Genomic DNA, 21,687 nt, shown 5'->3' with positions numbered 1-21,687 from the left:
TACTTGTTACAGAGACAAAAAATACACCTATCATTTGCATGAATATTTTAACATTAACAAACATTGAGCAACCTATACGAAGAGCCTACTGACTGAGCCTACATGCAAAGCAAATAATTAAGTATGCCGCGAATGTACTTTACACTTTGTCCGCGATTAATGGAGTAAAACAGGTTCACATCAACAGTTAAATGATGACGATGCTTTTCATATTTGCGTCTTTTTGCGAGATTAATTCATGCATGTGTTTACAGACACCAATATAATTATACATAGATTATCGTAGCTACGCAATGATAATAAATAATATAATGAAATTGTAATTCAAATTTTTGTTTTGTTATCAAAAATCGTACATCTTATATAAATATTATATTTTGTGGAAATATAGGAAGTTGTGCAATAAAGAAATATATTGAGACATTTACTTGCGAGTATAATAAATTTAATTATACATTTTGTATTTGACTGGTTAAGCGGCTGTATTTAAATAAGTTACCTTAATAGTTAAATGTATCGAAAAATATAAGTTTAGCTGTTGCTCGCAACGATACACAAATGATTAGTGTAACATATATATTTAAAGACAATTATACTTACATACGTATTTAACAAGATGTTTATAAGCTCATTATTTTTCCATAATTATTTATATTATACATTATAATTTTCAATATTATAATCTTATACATATTTTAAATTAGATTTCATTGGCTAAGTTTTAAACTGCAAGTTGCATGGAAAATTTCCATGTATCATTTCCATAATTCAATATACTGCAGTATTAAATATCAAATATTTTTAACACATATTATATAGAATACATATATAACAATAGGATTCGCTTGTGAACAATATAGGAACTGTGTTGGAAAGAATATCTTATAAAAGGCACCATAATTATCATGTATAATCATGTATAATCTGTTTAAGCTAATTGGTCGAAGTGACGTTTCGAGATACCAAAGTATAAAGCATAACATTAAGCGTAACCATAAGAATATAAAAAAAATATACATTATTAAAAAACATAAAATAATTTTATCTTAACCCTTAAATGCCACCCGGGGTCCAGCGGACCCCAGACCCTTTAAAATGAAATGTTTTCAATTGTTCTTGCCAAAAATGGAGCTCATGCTCCCATTGATGATAGTTGAGTGATTGACCTACCCGTTTGTACACTTAGCAGTACTCAGTTTACTTAATTTTTTATACTATGTTGAAATTGAAATTTTAACAATATAAGCATTTTATTATCTTTTCTAAGCCTTGAACAACATTGAAAATAATTTTCATAACTAAATATAAAAAAATCAATGAGTAAGGAGACATTTTTCATGCTGGGGTCTTTTAGACCCCATGTGTCATTTACGAGATTCTTGAGAAATGTGGTATTTAAGGGTTAAATACAATGTTATATTAAAAACAAATCATATCAAGATTTTCATATTTTGATATATGTTTCAAACTTTAATGGAGTATTAATTGAAATTTTTTGTTATTACATAGAAGAAACGAAATATACGAAAAATTTTTTGTGAAAATTATCTCGATAATATGTGAGGATTTTATTTTCATCCTCGATTTCTTTTCATATCGTCAAAAACAAAATAAATTTCAAATACCATTTCCTAACTAAAGATTTAAAGAAATAAAGTATTTCAAGAATATACAAAACTTATCATAGAACATACCAATATACAATGGTCTCTCTCATTCAGATTATTGTACTTTGCGTCATTCACATTCAATAAAAGAAAAATTTTCATAATGCACAGTTATACGACAATAACAAATAACGATTACATACGTATTATATAAAACGTAATAATACGTATTATATTAAACACTGGCTTTATATGTATCAAACAATGGACCCTCGATTATGCGAAGTTGTATAATATTTACCATTGTACGTTGTAAAATTTATTATTATGTTATATGTAACAAACAATTCTAACAAATCTCATAAATATACAATAAATAAACAACTTATGCATCTTAATTCTATGATGAATTTTATAAATAATTTATGGTTGTCGTAATTAAAAGAGTTTATTTATTAATCGCTGATTATAATCGAGAGCCAACTGTACATTTATCGACTATCTTGCGATTAAAATATCTCTTTAATCGTTATAAACATTTCTCAATGGTATACAGCAATCTATGTGGAAGTTGAAGTTCCAGAGAGTCTTAAATCTGTATCACTTTAGCTCAAATCTTTGTGAAAGATTTCATGTGGTCCACGTGTGACGTATTAGAGGAGGTGCTTCTCCTCAACGTATTTTTTTTTATCCATCCGAGAGAATTTGATCGGGACACGCCTCGAGTTTTTTTTCAGTCTCACATTTCGTCATTACCCATCATATCCAACTCTGTCAAATCTTCTTTTGAAATGTCGACATCGCCGTAACCCCAGACGTGACTGCCATCGCCACATCGACGCGCCCTGCGACGGATCATATTTGGCGAGACGTATTTCAGATCGTAGGCCCAACCGATCCGTGCAAATAGATCGATGAAACCAGTGGTAAGGTTGAACGGATAATCGCCCAGTTCACCGGTCTTGTAGTCCCATGGAAACACGTGATGGTAATTGTGATATCCCTCGCCGAGCGACGCGATCGACACCGCAATATTCTCCACCGGCGAGATGTACCTACGAGCAAATTGTTGAATTAAAGGTCTAATATTTAGATGAAATCTTCATATATTATATTAAAAAAAAAAAAAAAACGAATTAAATAGTTGCTTTTTTTCAATCGTCCCACCAGCGGTGGTTTTCGATAGATTCGCGATTCAATACATACTTATCATAGGGTTTCTGTCCCCACATGTGTGCCACGCTGTTAACGGAGAAGGCTATGTTTAAATTGATGCAGAAGCGAAGATTGAAGTTCACCCAGAATGAAACCCACAGCGACTCCGACCACAAGTAGCAAGGAATCGCCACCGGTAATGCGATGGTCAGCAGCGCAAATAGAGGTATATAATACCTACAGATAGATTCATATTAAAATTAATTATATATATCACAAATAATTTCATTAATTTCATTAATTATATCACGCATAAATTTTCTGAATAAAATAAGAATAATGATAAAGGTGTCTTTGATATATCGCACTCCTAGAAGATTACTGTCACAACTCAAAAATTTACAATTTCCAGGAGAGAGGAAAAACAAATTTAATTCAATTGTTTTTAATTGTGAGATCATTAACGCAATTACAATTATGATATTTTGTTATAATAAAACTTATACAGTTACTTGTGTGTGTGAAGCACTTGTGACATTATTCATCCAGCAACCGCAACATAACCGGTTTAAAAGAATAACACTTTTGTCTCGTGTAGCGGATTTAGCATATAGACTTGTGACACTATTATAGCACGTAGGTAACATTTTAGGCATACTTTTTATAAGCTTAATTTAAAATCGAAATTTTTTGAGTTGTGACGGTGTTCTTCTAGAGGTGCGATATATTTTATTTTTCCTTATATATTTCTTTTTGCAAATATTTTGCAATAATGAGAGAAAGCGAACGATGTGAACGAATGAGTACCATAAGCCTCTTGCCTTTTTTGCCACATAACTATGGAATCCGCTTCTAGATCGCTCACATCGACCGCCTTACGTTTGGCGACGACGTCAGGATGAGGTGTCGTAAAAAGCCACCCTACATGAGCGAAGAAGAAACCTCTCCTTACGTCATGGGGATCAGCATCGGTTTCACTGTACTTGTGATGTACCCTGTGATCCAATGCCCACGTGTACACATCTTTCTGCACAAGAAGAACATTTATTAAGAAAATCCTTAGCAAAAATTATTAACTTGTTTTTTAACATGTATATATGTATATACATTAGACATATCTTAATATATAAAACAAAGTCAGTTTAGTTAGACCACTTATAACTCAAGAACGGCTGGGCCGAATTTTTACCACAAGTATATGAAATAGGGGTAGAATTTTCCGGAATAGCAGAATAACTAATAAAATATCGGAAAAATTCACGTAAAAAAAAATTAATCTAGAAAGATATCCAAATACATAGAAAAAATACATAGAGGGAGGGAGAGAGAGAGAGAGGAAGAGAGGGAGAGAGGGAGAGAGGGGGAGAGGGGAAGAGGGGAAGAGAGGGAAGAGAGGGAGAGAGGAGAGAGAGGAGGGAGGGGAAGAGGGGAGGGGAGAGAGAGGAGAGGAGAGAGAGGGAGAGAGGGGAGAGAGAGGAGGAGAGAGAGAGAGGAGAGAGAGAGAGAGAGAGAGAGAGAGAGAGAGAGAGAGAGAGAGAAGAGAGAGAGAGAGAGAGAGAGAGAGAGAGAGAGAGAGAGAGGAACTATTTGCGTGTCTTATCACTACATTTATTGACTGTTAGGCGGTACAAAGTTCGCCGGGGCGAACTTAATTATAAACTTATAATCTTTAATATAAATTATATTTATCGTGTGTGTGACAGCGATAATAATACAGTCACAATCTGGTCACAATAGTAATAGAGAACTTGCTATTAAGAAGATTATTGTTATTACATAAAGGTTTACATACTTGTCCTGTTATTGTGAAAAGGAGGACTAAAAGTAGACGCAGAGGCCATTTCGCTTTGTACGCCTTGTGCGACCATAATCTATGAACGCCAGCCGTAATACCAAAGCCAGATGTATAAATCGTCGCAAACGCTGTAATCATAAAAGATATATCCATCGACACATTCTCAGAACTTTAGAAGTATATACATTCGGATGGTTAAAATAGAGCAGTATAACATTGACGTATCCTACCCAATCTCTATCCACTTACTAAATTAGATTTTACGATATCATTTATTTTGATTGAAAAAAACGAAAATTCTTTTTACGTGATAATTTAAACGTAATGCTTTGCATGTGATAATTTTATCCAATTTATTAACTTTATCTTCTATTTTTTTTAGTTTTTCATTTTTACTATCTTTCAGTTTATCTAATTGTAAGTTCATTTTTATTTTAAATTCTCATATAATCTTTTCGTATTTTTAATTTTGGTTCCTTACGAAGATAAGGTAATTTTCAAAGTTCATGAAAGAAAAAAACAAGTTACTTAACAAATTGTTAAAAATAAATTAATTAAGCTATAATATTTGTTTCTTCTTCCATCACACGTTCTTTAGATTGTCGCTTGAGGATTGAAACGTTACATATTCACCGTGTCGCAAAAGCGAAGGTAACCGCACGAATGCAGAAATCTGAGACGCGGTTATCGCGGTTTATTCTTCCGTTTTACGGGATTCAACGCCAGTAGGTTCGATACGCCGGCTTTAAACGTCAATCGAATGCAAACACGTGCGTTTGCGTAACCCGTCTCATTATCAGGCGTTTCTTGTAAGTATGCTTTTACGGCCATAGCCGTGCGTGTTTTTAGCCATTTACTTTCCACGGCCAATGCCGCGTGTGTGATTCAACTCGCGGAATATAAGTAAGATAGATAAGTTATACCCGGTAGTGTATGACGCAAATTTTTATTTTAAGCGTCTTAACACTTGCATGGCGGCGCTTAATTTTTTTTTGCGGCTGTACTGGCAAGCGATCTCGATTTATACTTATAAAAAAGTACGGTAATTTAAAAATTAAGAAAAAATTGCAAAAATATATCAAGAGCACAGAGAAAATGTGACAGCGTAAAAAAACAATACAAATATTTGTATTGTTTATAAAATAAAAACAATTATGATTATTTCCTCTCTTGACTATCAACATTCCAATCTCAATGAGAAAAACTCTGTACACAACAGCATACGACATTTAAAAATGATCGCAGCGACGTAATTTCGTTCGAATGGATTGCGTGCTCTCATCTATCTACCCACACATTACACGCGTTCCAAAACATGTTTAAAAAACGACAGATTCGCAGATAGAAGGTAACCCAACGCTCACAATCAGAGTATAGTACTCGGTCAAGCGTTACGGAATTATCGCGCTGTTATTATTATGATTAACTGGCAAATGACGCGAAATTATCGGCCCGACCTACATTTTTACGCTAGCGTAAATCAAAGTTTCCGACATTCTCATATTTCAAGGATTATAGTTTTACGATAACGAATAAAGCAATCTAACATCGATTCATGTGTTCCATGTAAATGCTAAGGTCTTAAAATTATAATTAAAAAAAAAAAAATTATAAAAAGTAACAGTTTTTTGCGTACGTAAAACTTAAATTATATTACTGTGATTTAAAGTAAAAGAAAAAAGATCAATTACATTGTATAACAAAAGATGGCATGTAATAAATAAAATAATATTAAGTATTATTTATTCTGTATTATGATATGAGACAGTTAACTTGCAAACGCAAATGTTTTAATTAGATTCCAAAACCAAATAAGTATTAGAGCTGTTCTGTACGTAGATTATAAATTTATCTCCCCCTGCCTGATAAACGATACCGAGATATCTAATATCTACCATATATCTAGTATCCCAAAGCGGGATGTTATAATCACTTGTTCAAATGTATATTGTACAGTCTTAAAAACTAACGAAAGATATCCATATCAAAATTATACAAAGCTGTACAAGAAGATGTGTAAAAAGTATTCTCTTCATAAAGTCGAAATGTTTATTATAATGTTGAAACCGCGAAAATTGGTGTTAATTGACGGTAAATTAAACATTTGAACAGTAAATTAAAATATTCGACTTTACAAGTTAACTAGTATCTCTTTGTATCATAATACAGGATAAATAATAATATTATCTTATTTATTACGTGCCATCTTTTGTTATATGTATAATGTAATTAATCTTGTCTCCTTTTACTTAATTTTTTTACACACGTATGGATTAGGAAATTCGTCTTACCCCATAGCGGTGTAAGCAATTTCGCTTGCGTGAACACCAAATACAATCCGTAGAGACAACCGCCGTGTATGAAGATTTGCGCGATAAGGTCCAGCCACTTTATCCTCGGCACGTACTCGCTCTCGATCGACTCATCGTTCTTCTGAGTCGTCGCTTCGTGATTCTTCACTGTTTCACCGTTCGTCAGCCGATTCCTCTTCAGCGTCACGTTGCAATCCGTCTCTGGCTTGGGACACATTGTTAGCGCTATCCTTTCCTCGTTTGGCGACATCTTCATCGAGTTTTGTTTAAACGCTTTGCGGTTGTCTAGAAACCCTTGCGGACCATACACCAACAATCCTCTGTTGATCTTCCGGCATATGAATCGATTCAATCGTTGTTCTGCATTTCAAGTAGCTCTCGCGAGATTGGGCAATACCTGTGATCCGATTTATCGATTGCGATATTGTGCAAAATCAATAAGAGCGAATCTAGATATAGCGAAGCGAAATTTCAGATCGACTCATCACGCAGGACGGTTCTTTTCAGAGATCTAAAATAATGACAAATGTGCATGTTGGTTAATATTTTTCTTTCAACAATATTCCTACAGCGTTAAACAACTTCAAAGAGTGACGCCAAAAATAGCCTGTTTCGCCACCCTTGAAATCCGACTTGAATTTGGTGCTAAACGATAGTTATATGGCTGCAACATCCGACAGTACGTGAACCGCTCTTGCAAGTACAATAATATTCGACAATCGCGTTTCTACCAGATTTATCCTTGTCTGCTAACACAAAGACGTGATGATTTTTCTCGCTTTGATACCGAGATTTCATAGCTTTCACAAGCAGCGGATCTGTGATGGCATGCACAATGCGAACTTTAACCTCTCATATCTTGAAGATAAAGAGTGGGCTCAATCTGAAACTATCAGAGGATTAATGTCTTATATATAACTATCGTTTAGCACCAAATTCAAGTCGGATTTCAAGGGTGGCGAAACAGGCTATTTTTGGCCTGTTTTTGGCGTCACTCTTTGTCAAAAGATTAACGTCAGGATTTTTAGAACATCTTGTTCACTTCTATCCTTTGATAATTCTACATTATTCGTTAAATAAGTATTTTATGATAAAAGCGATCGAGGGAAATACATGCTCTAGGACATTACATATTGATCGCTGATAAAGCCACTCAGCTCGCATCGCGATAAGATTTGTTTCCAGGTATTCTTTAAAACTTGTGTTATCGAAAAAGATCATTTATTCGGGAATTATTTTATCTTTCATCGTTTGCTTTTTTTAATCAAATGTAGCATAGTTAATTTGATCAGTTTTGTTATGTTAGTACAAATTGACATTCGATAAACATCGATTTTTAATTACTAAATTATCTTAAATTTAGAACATCTGGCATACTTCAACGTCATTTCTGATAATCAACTGGGATGAGTTCAATGTATATATCTTTAGAAGCATACGAATTTATGTGAAATATGGCAAGGCTAAGTCTCGCTAACGCGTTACGTATATCTCGGTATGTAAATCAGCTGAGCACGACCGCGGAAACATTTTCCACGGTGACTTAACAACGACAGGTGCAATCTGCAGAAATATCCTCGACCCAATATGCCGTGCATTATAACATGTTAGTCACTTGCAAACAGTTTTAGAATTAACACGTTAATTACATAAGTCACGTTTTATCTCCGAATACCCGATAAAAGATTAATATCCCTAAAATAGATAAAAGATAAATATTTCTCGTAATTTTTACAAACTAATCAAATATTAGAAAAGTATATCAATAATATAAAAATGGTAAATATATACGTATAACTTTTTATTTAAGCACATGTATTATTCGGAAAGCAGTTATTTATCATTTTTTCGTATCTTTATAATCAAAATATAAATTAATGAGAGCATTAGCAAAATGTAATTAATATTATTGGGGCACAAATAATATTGTTCAGAGTATAATTGATTAGAAGTAATATCAGAAAAATTTGTATATTCGTAAATTTCTACTGCAAAAATAACCGCACAAAAAGGTAAAACTGCTGTTAATGCACTGAATGAGAGTCCGATGAATATTCTTGGCTAATTTTGTAAAAGATGATAACAGTGCAGTAAGACACTTGTCGCTAATCCTTAAAATGTAGTAATACTTTAAACGTGTAAACAGTAGTAATGCTTCAAATGTACATAAATTATACAAATACAGCATGTTTATAGTAATTTAGTAATTAATAGCATCGTTTACACTCATAACTGACTATAATATATAGTCCAGAAAATTTATTACTACATTATTAATTATAAATAAAAACGCTACTCTGTCTTATATTGCTATTTTAAATAATACGATTATAATTTGCTATAATTATAACAATGACAACAATAATAATATATTGTTATTCTTATAATTATACGTATCAAAAGTAGATTATGATACTTAATAATTTATCAAGACTTACAAAAATATCAGCTTTCTTCTGGTATATTAAAAATTAAAAAAATATACCCGGAACAAGTAACGCGCGGAACGTTTCCCGGTATTTCGATACAATATCTTTTTTTATGAATCTCCTGGTAGTGGAGAAAAAGCACTTTCAACCCTTCTCTTGGATTATTTAACGTTGATACAATATTTACTGATAATTGGTTACTTTCAACGCCAATGCCAAACTTCGAGGATGACAAGAGAACCGACTGATCGATCGATTGACAAACTCCAACTCGAAAACAATTCGCAACTGGTATCGGAATAACGCAGTTCTGTCGCGTGAAATTAGGCGAAGTCATGCCTTCCACCATGAGCGAAGTATCAGATTAAAAATAAATAATAATAATAAATCTAAATAATTTAGGTGAAAATAATTCATAATAAATGCATTATTGTTATGAGTACAAACATGCAAAAAGATGAATTAATTTACATATTATTATAACATTAAATATTAATGTTAATATCATATATGAAAATTGTATCAAAAGTTATCTTGTATATGATTTTCTTCTGGTAATATTAACAATAATAATTTTCGCGTAATTGTCTTCGAAATAAAGAACCATTAAACCATTCTTCAGCTAATAAATTTGATCTGAAACTGCCTGTACTTTGCAAACATTTAAAGCAGAATGTGTCCTCCTTTTCGCACGTTCCTCGTCCTCTCCTTCAGCCCCTTTCTTCGCTGACTCGAAATTCGATCGATGTGCTCGCAACGACTGAAAAACGCGCTCATTGTATCTCGTAACAGCGCGTCGCCGATTCTCGAATATATATAGATATGCAAAGATATTCGGATGGTTGTCATGACCACACGTTATATGACACGACTTTGAAAATCAAGATTGACCGATCTTGTCCTTCACTGAAAACACGGCAAGACTAAACAAAACGTGGTAAAGTTTTACGACGCAACATTTCGTAACGGTGAATATGCGGTAATCGTTTTATTTCGCGTTATTTTTTGAACGCTACAATGGACTGTTTTATATTATAATAATATTTATTAAACATCAATATCAATCAATATGTAATTATATCATTAGGTGCATGTATTTCTCTGCACACACACACACGCACACATACACACACACACAAGTCAAATTATATTAATTTATTTAATTTATTGCACGACCCCGAATATCCATATCAATTTATTTTCAAAAATCTATCAAAAATTAAGTCAACAGTTGATAAATAATTTATTCATTGTAATTAAATAAATTTATTACAGATCGATACCTATACAAGGATACTCGAATTTATAGTAGAAAATATTTAAGTAGGCTCTCGATATATAACACCTTAAATAGAAACAAGTGAAGTTAAAGCCATTGAAAGACGTCATCAAAGATTCCTTTAATATCCGTCTTGCCGGCTTCATTAACTCGAGCTATTTCTCATTAAACTAATGGTGTTTGCTCGCTTTTAGGATATTAGGTCAACATGTAGCACAAGCGAAAAGCTTCAGGATACTTCTTATGATTAAAAGCAAATTAAATCTATAGAGAGTGCAGTATGTTTACAATAATACGCGTATTTGATAAAGATAATATCATATGGTAAAAATTGAAATTATTTTTTCTATTTATATTATATCTTATATTTGATGTTTCAAAATTGAATAACAATAAAACAATAATGTAAATAAATTTCAATTCCAGTTCAGATTTTAAAAACAAATCTAAAATTAGTTAAAAAATAAAATATTTTACATATTCTACATTTCTCATTTTCTACATTTAATCTGATTTGTTTCAAAAAGAAATATTGCGTATACTAAATGCACCTGTTGATAAATTACTTATATAAAACTATAAATAGATAGTATAAATCATCATTAGTTAACAACATTAAATTTTTCTTAATTTAGACAGACAATTGAACGAACAGTATTTACATTAATACATTTATATAAAAGCCAAAAGTGCTTGTTCAAGGAAGAGGGCATTCCCGGCATTCTCTCGAGTTCAGGCATTTCACAGATCGGTTTAATTACGTTGGTGGATGTGGGCGCGAATCCGACCCCATTACGAGATACTTTCGGTCCATTCTAATCTAAAGGTCAATTCACACTTGTAGGCACGTAAACTACGGAATCTAAACTACGGTGTCAAAAATATTCCCACGTTAATCGGTTTCTGTGTGTTGCGTAATATATGTAAGTATATTCGTACGCACGTACATCATAGATGATAACATCCCCGCTTTACATACATTATTATTTTTTATATCTTCAGTTTTTATATGTTTTATATGTTTTTTAACCTTCTGTTTATATCTTTAAGAGATTATTAAATGTACGTACATTTACTGTATTAAATAATCCATACTATGCATCTCTTGACAGATTAGGTACAATCTAATATAAAGAATAAAGATAATTTTGTCTTACATAAATTTTGAAAAGAGGTTCACAAAAGGATTAGTCATCCGATAGGTTTACGAGAGAGTACACCTTGTATATCTGACATCATGACTGTTTACGGGATTTTTCCGCGGTACCTACGCTTGATTACTAACAACAAAGAACTATAATAGCATTTTCAATGAATAATTTGCGTAGTTTTGCATTCAGCAATTATGAGAAGCTCATATGTCATTAATTATTATCGATGCAATTTTGTATAAAAAATTTGAGAATAAAAAGATGCGCGGAATAAAAAGGCACAGTGTTTACATTCACACAGCGCTCGAGCAAATGTACGGCATCTATTCTCATGGTCCTTTGATGATGTAATACGTCATAAAATATAATTATTTTAACGGAAATGGTAGGTTTCGAGCCAAACGCAGTTGTCTGAACGATTGAAACTGGACAAAAATTTGCCTTTATTCTACTTCGGTTGTGATTTTTTAATTTACAAGCCATTATTTCTGTTAATTGTTTGCTTTATCTTATTCTATTAATAAACATTTCTGTTTTTTCATCTGCCGATTGTTTTACGATGACGATATTAACGATGACGATATTAACGATCAAAGATGCACATGTATGCATACATCGTAAAGATATACTTGCTAAATAAAAAGCTATTACGTGTTTGCGATTACGAAACTTTCCTAAGTCACTATGAGATGCCAGATTTCTGAACATTAGAAGATATTTTTTAAAGATTTAATGACATAAGTATACTTCGGATACTTTTTCATTACAAATTGAATAAAAAATAGGATTTATGAGTATACATATATTTTTGTATACTATTACGCAATTAATTTTACAATTAATTATCGTATCTATACAAAACAAAAAACGCGATTAATTTAATTCAATGTTAAAAAAGATTTGTTACTTATAATTGTAAAAAATTGACCCGCTAGTTCAGCAGCGAATTATACGATATTTGCTCCATGACACAATTGCGAATGAAATGTGCGCCGCGTACGATCAATATTTTCTCGTTCGCATACACGCTGGTTTCAAATATCGCAATTTCAATCTTTGACAATGATGAACGTATGTATCCTACATGTATCTGACGTATCTGTCACAACGCGGTACTTCATTTTCTACCACTGACCTCCCTTTGTTACAATTACGTTATTTGCTCAGCTCATTTAATTGTTTGTGAACTACTTCTCCGCAACGTCGCGTCTCGTCACGCGTCGCATATTTACTCGAGTGCACGTTTCACGAAATATCGATTTCAATTATTCGAGAAAATTATTGATTTTAAATAAGTTAAAAACATTGAAAATAGGTATCTATTATTTGATTTTGTTTCAATCATTATTAGAAATTAAATTACGCGTATTTCGCTTTTTACTATTATTTTTTTAAATAAATTAATTACGTCATAAATTAATTACATCTACATTAGAGAAAATAACGTAACGTCCTGACATCGGGAAAATACGCATTCGTGCTGCACACCCGTTATATCGTCGGTGATGAGAGGGATGCGCCGTCAGTGGCGCCATGGATCCTAAGTATAGGAGATGGATTTGATGTTCTCTCATCAATGGAGATAGAAAAGTTGTTCATGTTCTTTCATCACGATACCATTTTGTAGAATTGTATCCATCCGTTTTTAACAGATGGCGGCGAACCATCTTGATGAAGTGCTTACAAATCGTAAAGTGCAATTTTTGAAATTCTTTATTACGTACACGCCGTAGAGTTCTAATTCAATACAAAAAGATTATTCTAATTTACTATATCTTGCCTGCACAGTCAGTTGAAGATGATTTATTTATACTTTTGATCAAGTTGACGGATTTCGTAATTCTATGCTTCCGCAAATTGCGAAATGTATCGATTAAATGAAAGCGATGATTAAGCGCGTGCATTGCTCGTATTATCGCACGCAACTTTGTTAGAAACTTTCGATAACCGATTCTTGTGTATTCCTTATTGTAAAATTGTGATTATTTTTAAAGATAGTTGCCTGCGATTTCACACACCTGTGCCTACAAACATATTATCGGACGATAATGAGAAGATATTAGTCACGCCAGTGATACGGATTGATCGCATAAGCATCGATCTTCCTGTCAATGAATTACATAATGAATTATTACGCGAATTGAACGACATTATAAACGACATGACTCACTGTATCATCGCCAAAGGCGAGACGTAACGTACTATGTATGTAATTGTGACTCATTCTAAACTTTTCCTCGGAAAATAATCCCCGTGTATAATTGCACTGTTATTTCTCTAAATTATAGAAATTACCCTTAATTACTCTCAGATAGTGAGAGTTGCAGTCTTATTTCTCGGCAGTCTTACTTCTCGATTTCTTATTCCCCGACATGCGTGCGAAGCGAAGCATGTATTTTTGTACTCTAATGAGCTATAAATATCATCGCGCCTACTGCGATAGTAAACGCTAGTTCTTTCCTGCCGTGGTATTCTAATAATGTAGTTTCATTCTGAGCGCAATAATTTTCATTGGAAAACCGACGCAAGGAGTGACCATACAGGGTAGACACAGGGTGTGTCATCGACTTTTTTCCGCAATCGGGTTATCTTAGTAGTCGCGGCTTTGATCGGTTACCTTTGACCAAAGTAATATATTAGTGGTATAATATAACATTAGAATTTGGTTTATGTAACAATTTATATATAAAACGTTGCACACCATTTTCGCTAATTTAATGCGTCGCGCGAAGGGAGAAATTACTAACGCCTGGGGCAACGAGAATTAATTAAGCGTAATTGCGTAAAGCACTATGACCCCGTTCTCCTGATAAACTCTGATCAGTCTCTCAAGTTTGATAATGATTAATGCAAGAATTACGAGTAAACAAGCAATAAGGGTAGCGCAACTGCGCATTAACTATTATCTTTCATGAAAATTGTTGTTATTAAAAAATATATATTTTGAAATTTCTTGAGTAATACACGATAACCTAAATGTAATAGGTACATGAGAAGAGATAATTTTTGCTGTAGATAATAAAATAAAAAAAGTTTCTTCGCCTTTTTCATCACATCTTAAACTCCAATAATTTTCAGTACAATTCAGATAATATAAGTATTCAAAATCATTCCCAGTTATTAAATCCGAAGCTTTATATCAATCAAATAACAAATTAATTCACGTAAACGCGCAGTCAATTAAAGTCAAAGACTACAAACAGCGATGATTAATGCTAATGTAGCGTCTAGTGTAGGTAATAGAAATAATTCAATTGATTGTGATCAGGCAAAAAGGAGCAGCACAGCCGAGAGACTAGCGACAGAACGAAGAAAGAATAATTATGTAAACGTATTATTATTTTGCAATTTCAAATTATTTATCTTACTAGATATATTAAATGATTATTTAAAGCAAGACACCTAACTGGAATGCGTATCGACTATTAATATCGCTGGCAATGAACGCCAATTGATCAGATCAATTTTGCAATGTACTTTAAATTTGCCTCTATCGTATCGAAAATACTTAGCATAAAAAGTCATTGAACGAAAAAATATACAAACAATATACATCTATCGGTATTCTTGTGATAAGACTACTTTTTCGTGAGAGTATTCTTATCACGAGAATTTATTGCAAAAAATCACGAATATGTGAAATAATTCTTTTTTTCTCGTATGTTCTCTAAGCATAAGCATAAAAACAAAACATTAAATATATTTAGATACGTGACAATTATTATATTTTTTAACGTATGAACAACTTCAATACGGTAATTGGATTCTGATGCAAGAAAAGGTAATTAAACGCACGTGCATTAAAGTTTTCGTAATAGAGTACATTAAAAATGATCATGGAATCGTGGAAAATGTCTCTCGCGCAATCTCTCATAATCTAGTTACGATCAATACGCGCGGAAAGTTTTGTTGCAAAAGACAAATACCGTTGCGACGATCGGCAATTCATTCTACAATTCACGAAGCGGCCAATTCATTCGTTCGGAGCATCGTCTTCATTTCATCTGTGCCCGACTGTGTTTAATCGGAATTTATAGTTCACGGTCGAATCGTTCTTCATCCTGCCACTCCTCGTTACCGAGAATTTTCTACCGCTTGTCTCAGTCTAGTTGTCGACGTAAGCATAAAACAACAGAGACACATCGTGTCATTGAAAAATGAAGCCACGTAAATGCAATTCGAAATCGTCATATTGTCAGACGATTGTTGATACGAATGAGACGTATCGAAAAGGATACGCGATTGCATTTATAAAACCCACTGTATAAATTAAATCCTAGAACAATAGTCAGAATAATACATTCTTTAGTTCTTAAATTTGTCTTTATTAAGTCAATTTTTTTCAAGAAATATATATTTTGCGCTAAAAAGATGCTAATTAAATTGTTAGAGGGATTTTCTAAACTTCAACGGAAGTTGCATGGGTATCAAACAACGAACAAACTATTAGGGTTCGAGGGTTAACGATTATGCATAACATGCAAGATTGTTTAGGAGGAAGTGCGCATTCATGTAGTGAATCTCGTGTTTCAATCCACGCCCAGATTACCTGTGTGTTACACACATTACGTGACAAGCTACCTCATGGTTAAAAAAAAACGCCTTAAAATGGCTTAAAACCTTCGCTAGTGATGAATCATGTGAAACGCATATGATGGCATGTGTATGTAAAAGAAATTAAGAAAAAATTCCATCTTCTGTGAATAGAATTGCTAAAAAGTAGTAAATAAGAAAAAAGATGTCCTTATCTATACTCTCTTAATAAATCTCAATACTACGTACAATTATATACGCATTATCATTATTACATGTACATGACCAATCAATTTTGCAAACATTACGCTTGCATAATTAAATGATTTATTAACATCAAGCTGATAACTACCAATTAAAACTCTTTATCATATAAAGTTAAATTTTACATATATTTTTGATAAACTTAAAATGATCTGTGAGTGACAGATTTACTTTGTTTATTAACTTAAAGAAAAACTCTTCTAAGCGAAATTGGCAATACATTGAGCTATAATCTTGCAATTGTTAAATAATGATCAATGTACTTTTAAATAAAAACTCAACTATAAATCAAGATATTATTTGTGCATCAAGAATGAAGCAAATCGTTCCAAATGTAAATATAGATGATAACGAAAGTCCAGATACGTCGTGAGCTTCTTGGTCATCAATTTTTGTAAAAACCACTTTCATATTAAATTATAAAAGTAGATAAAGAGGATTATCTCGCTAAGAGAATATAGAAAATTTATAAGATTACATATCTGTATTTAAATATTAACAAGCATACGTTTAATTGATTGCATACATAATTATTAGTGATTAATGGTTATCAATAATTTAACAGTCCATTTTTTACACTTTATTTCGACCTTCAAAAAGATAAGGATGACGATTAATAATGTAACGTTGATTGCTAAATGACCAACATAAAAAATTAATACTTCTTATATAATACTTTATTTTGCGTACACGGAAAAAATGATGTTATATTAACAATTAGATCTAATTAGAAATAATTTTGTTAATTCAATAACAGTATTAATAAAACAAATATTTGTTTTATCAAAACAAGAGTATAATGTATATTGTAGTAACAGATTCCCGTTAGACTGTTGCTATACAATACATTTTCTTCTGTCTTTTATTTCAACTCAATGTGAGTTCTTCTCGAAAATATAAAAAATATCACGGTCATAAAATAACAACGATTAAGATCACATTAGAAGTAACGTTAAAATGAACAACGTGCGATAATCTTAAAGATTGTTCAAGAGTGGACTAGGCTCGAAGTCGCACGACACATTAGATAGGAGGAAATACATATTTCCACGTACCTGAGCTTTACATTTACACAAGGTGAAGATAACGGTGAAGAAATATACAGGCAGCTGAGTGCGCGCGAAACACATGGGAACGTAGCGTTTTTGAAGCATAACGAAAACACGCTGTTAGAAATCGCGCTGCGAGATATCGAAAGAATTTATATCGTTCATAAAATCAATTTTGAAAATATGTATCATTGGGAATGTCTCAAAAAATAATGGAGATAATCGATTAATATTGGATTATCTTTATATCATTGATTTTTTATATCAATTGATTAAAGTTTTTGATAGTATCAACATCGATTAATGTTAAGTTGCTTAATTAATTTCTTCCTTCTTATCTTTAAAATAAAGTGACGAGTTATATATGCTATTGTATTTTCTGCAAGAAGTAATGTATACACCGCGAGTGTATATTATTTTTCTTTTGTAGAAAATACGATACACACAAAAAGTTTGTAAATAAATAGTAGCGACATTTATCTGAAGTTAGAAATCGTCAATATTGAATAAACCATAAATTTTTCAAGCTTTTCAAAATGAACATTGAATAAAGTGGGGACATGCAATAAAAAGTAGTTATACATATCAATTAATCAAGTTGTAGGAAATCTACGAAATAATCGACTCTCCAAAGAAAACAATATCAATCATTCAGACTGACATTTGTTAAATATGGGTTGTGCCCATGGACACTCGTTAAAGTTAACTGAGATTTGATCGATTCTCTCTCTCTCTCTCTCTCTCTCTCTCTCTCTCTGCCGTTTTTCTTTGAAAAGCCTAAGAAATGGAATATTATTTATAAGTTGCATTTAACTGTACCTGTTGTAACTTACAGATGATTTAACTGTACCTAATTACAATTAAATTATCTGTAAGTTACAACAATCATGCATTGAAGAGTTTTATATAACATATACTTCAAACTGTTGAACGCGGCTCGATAATATTTACTTGTTATGTTTCATTTACAATTCTGAACATACGGAAAATGCTTATTTAGTATCTTCTCTTGTTTGCTGAGGCTACTTTGTAAATACATTATTACCGCCAGTCTCCAATTTCACACGTGTACATCCATACACGTCCTACCAGTAATTAATTGCACGATAATTTTGCAAGTTATACACTACGTCAGAAGTGGATTATAACGATAAAATGCAATAAATTCACAAAATGAATATAATTGATGCCCGATCACGCGACCGTGCACAATGTCGCAAATCATGCCTGTAATTTATCCTCGGACGTCTCACATGACATTGACTTAAAATACAATTGTATAACATATAATTCTGTCAATAATACAATATTTTTTATTAATAAGACTACGTCGTGTCTCAACATGTAACGCGTGGATGTTATTTAGATATCTTAATAACCGAGCATTTATCAAATGTGTAAATATCTCATACGTTTTGTCTAACTGTATTCAATTCTCCTAGGGTCCTGGGAACAACACATTTACCGGAAAGGCACTCACCGGAATGTAACGCGACACTTGCTCCTCTCCTCAAGACTGTCCACAATTTAACAGGCTATCGCGGCTGTAGACGGTTTTTATAAACCCTCTGCGATAACGTTGGCGATAAGTGCACTTCGTGGGTCTCTCCGTAGTTTAAATTCGATTCAGATTCGTGATTCGAGCGCAAGTAGTCGCTTATCGTTTTATTACATATATGCAGGAAATTCTGGGAAACTCGATGACGTTATTTCTTCTAGCGTGCAGTAGTCAATCTTCATAGAGCACGACATATCTTTTCGCGAAGCGATCGAAAATTCAGTCCACGAGTGTCGACTGCCGTGGCAACGCGGGCCGATCAGCTACTCAGCATTCACGACCCGGTGTCACTGGGATCAAAGGATTCCGCGTGCGAGGTGTCTCCCATCAGGCTAATCGAGAAACGCTCACGGTTGCAAGAAAAGAAAACTTTTCTTTTTATCCTATTATCGCGTGTTTCATCGTGTTTACGTGCGAGTTCGAATTTTTCGAACTTTAATTTCGAACGCGCTTTCCACCGCGACGCGCGCATTTTTATAATTCTATCAGTTGATCAGTTATTTCTTTATCGGTTGAATTACTCACTGTGTCTACGACGGAAAGTTGTAAGGAAAATCCACGGCCACCTGCCAACGAAGCGCGCGTACGAATGCAAACTGAGCGTCGTCGCGACGTGACGGCTTTCACACGGCGCCGGGTTCCCCCGTTTTGTAACATCGCAGGCGGCGATTATCATCGGTGCCGGCACAGTAGGCTTTGCTGCAGATGGCGCCAGTCCATGAAGATCCATGAAGATCCAGGAAGAGCCATGATTTAATTAAAGGGATCCCAGTTTTGAAACGTAACTCGCGATAACAAGTAATTAAATTTTGGAGCAAAGTTTCCAATTTAAAGCAATGCAAATGCAAGATTAAGAGTAGATATAGAATATAGAATCCAGTCATGTAAGTAGATTTGAAATCAATTTTTCTCTGATAAAAATCCTGTGACTTCAATTCTTGGAGTTATCAGCCATCGCAAACACTGCCATGCAAATCCAAGTGTGTTATTTTAGCTGAAGCTCTTCTTACACATTTCTTGACGTTTTAAATAACGTCATTTAACACGATTGAACGTATTAACTTTTCATTTAATACGATTAAACAAGTTAAATGACGTAATTTAACACATAAAGAAACATATATGTAAAAAGAGTTTCAGTCTAATGTGTCATTTTTAGACGTTTATGCGAAAAATAACAAACTTGGATTTGTAGTGAAAAGATGGTTTGTAAATTAAGTTTCGTGAGATACACCGAATATACTTATAGCGCAATCTTTATTAAATCAAGTTTAAGTGGACCTTGATAACATTTTAATTTATTATTTAGCTGCAAAAATATTTAGAAGTCAATAAGATGATTCATAAAAATGGACTCGTGAAAATGTCAAACAGTTAAAAACGGCGAATGCGAGTCGAGCGCGGGACGAGGTGCGCAAAGAAGAATTATTTAGACTTGTTAATTTGAACGAACGTTTCGGCTCTTCCTTTGAGCCATCTTCAGCATTTATTGAAAGTAATCGCTAGTCCTGCAGAGCTCGAGGAAGAAGACTCCCTTCTTGAGGAGATGTCGGAAACAAACGAGCTGGTACGCACGATTATGGTGGACATTACCGCTATGAGAGAAAAAACTCTATTACGCACGTCGTTTGAAAAAGGAAAGGAGAACGCTCACCTCAAGATCTGCAGAAGTCACAAAAGTACATTATTCGAAGTCAAAAGTCGCAATAGTCAAAGATCGTACATCTCGGAGGGAGAATAAATTTGCAGTCTGTTCGAATTTAGCGCGTTCTCAAAAATATCGACTCGTTCGTGAAATCGATAGCGTAGCGGCGACCACGGTGCCGGAAGCTAGGAGCGCGCTACCGATTCTCTTTTGTCGTTACCGGTCCGAGCTTGCGACGCGACGAGCCGCGTTCCGCGCCATTCGCTCAAGGTCTAAGATACAGTACGCACGTTTCGAGATCGTGGTCCTTTTGCTCGATTAGTAAGATTCGTTCGAATCAGCGTAATCCCGATAAAGTGCGATCGAGTTAGATCGTTCGGTCGTATACATTAATTGTACGAGGCGTGATTCGGAAAATACGGAAGAATATTCTGTTCGGAAAGTATCGCATAAAGCTGCGCCATTGAATAAGTACTTTCGGCCTCGTGCCCGCGTTAACACGCGTGGTGTGATTCTCGAGATCACGACGAGATTGATTCCTGCGTGCGTGCGTTTTCCGTGGTTATTACTGCCTAAGACAAAGAGAAAGAGAGAGCGAGAACATTCCAGCCGACGCCCGAAGGACGAAGGACGCGTGCTTAATAAGAAGGACGAATTCCGCTGGCGCTCGAGAATTACATCCCTGGTTAATGCAGCCTATGACGATCGAGCTGAGTTCTTCAACGTTAAGTACTTCGTTTCTTTCTTGTCCGGGTCTCGGATAAGCGTGGACCACGCCATTGCGGGCTCTTTCAAGCCCTTCCGATTACATCGGATAACGCTGTCTAATGACGGTTTCTATCGCGAGATAGATCGCAATATCGATAAGCCGCGCATCGGTTTACGCCACGTGTACACGCATTAATTGTAT

The 21,687-nt window shown here is 33.8% G+C and overlaps 1 protein-coding gene across 2 annotated transcripts; it reads right to left on the bottom strand.

The window, feature by feature from the left end:
* Positions 1-415: 415 nt before the first annotated feature.
* Positions 416-19,797, bottom strand: LOC139821014 (acyl-CoA Delta-9 desaturase). 2 transcript variants are annotated; one of them, XM_071791709.1, is made up of 6 exons: positions 19,658-19,797; positions 6,849-7,380; positions 4,555-4,685; positions 3,584-3,789; positions 2,814-2,999; positions 416-2,662 (listed from the first exon to the last, which is right to left on the bottom strand). In XM_071791709.1, the coding sequence occupies exons 2-6, from the start codon at positions 7,123-7,125 to the stop codon at positions 2,347-2,349; spliced, it is 1,116 nt and encodes a 371-aa protein (XP_071647810.1). In that variant the 5' UTR covers positions 7,126-7,380; positions 19,658-19,797; the 3' UTR covers positions 416-2,346. The 2 variants fall into 2 exon arrangements, with proteins under 2 accessions (XP_071647810.1, XP_071647812.1); XM_071791711.1 differs by lacking the exon at positions 19,658-19,797 and adding an exon at positions 19,055-19,602.
* Between the last annotated feature and the right edge of the window lie 1,890 nt (positions 19,798-21,687).

The sequence above is a fragment of the Temnothorax longispinosus genome, chromosome 10 (assembly GCF_030848805.1).
Source record: "Temnothorax longispinosus isolate EJ_2023e chromosome 10, Tlon_JGU_v1, whole genome shotgun sequence".
Lineage (NCBI taxonomy): Eukaryota > Metazoa > Arthropoda > Insecta > Hymenoptera > Formicidae > Temnothorax > Temnothorax longispinosus.
This window is presented reverse-complemented; position numbering and strand designations above follow the sequence as displayed.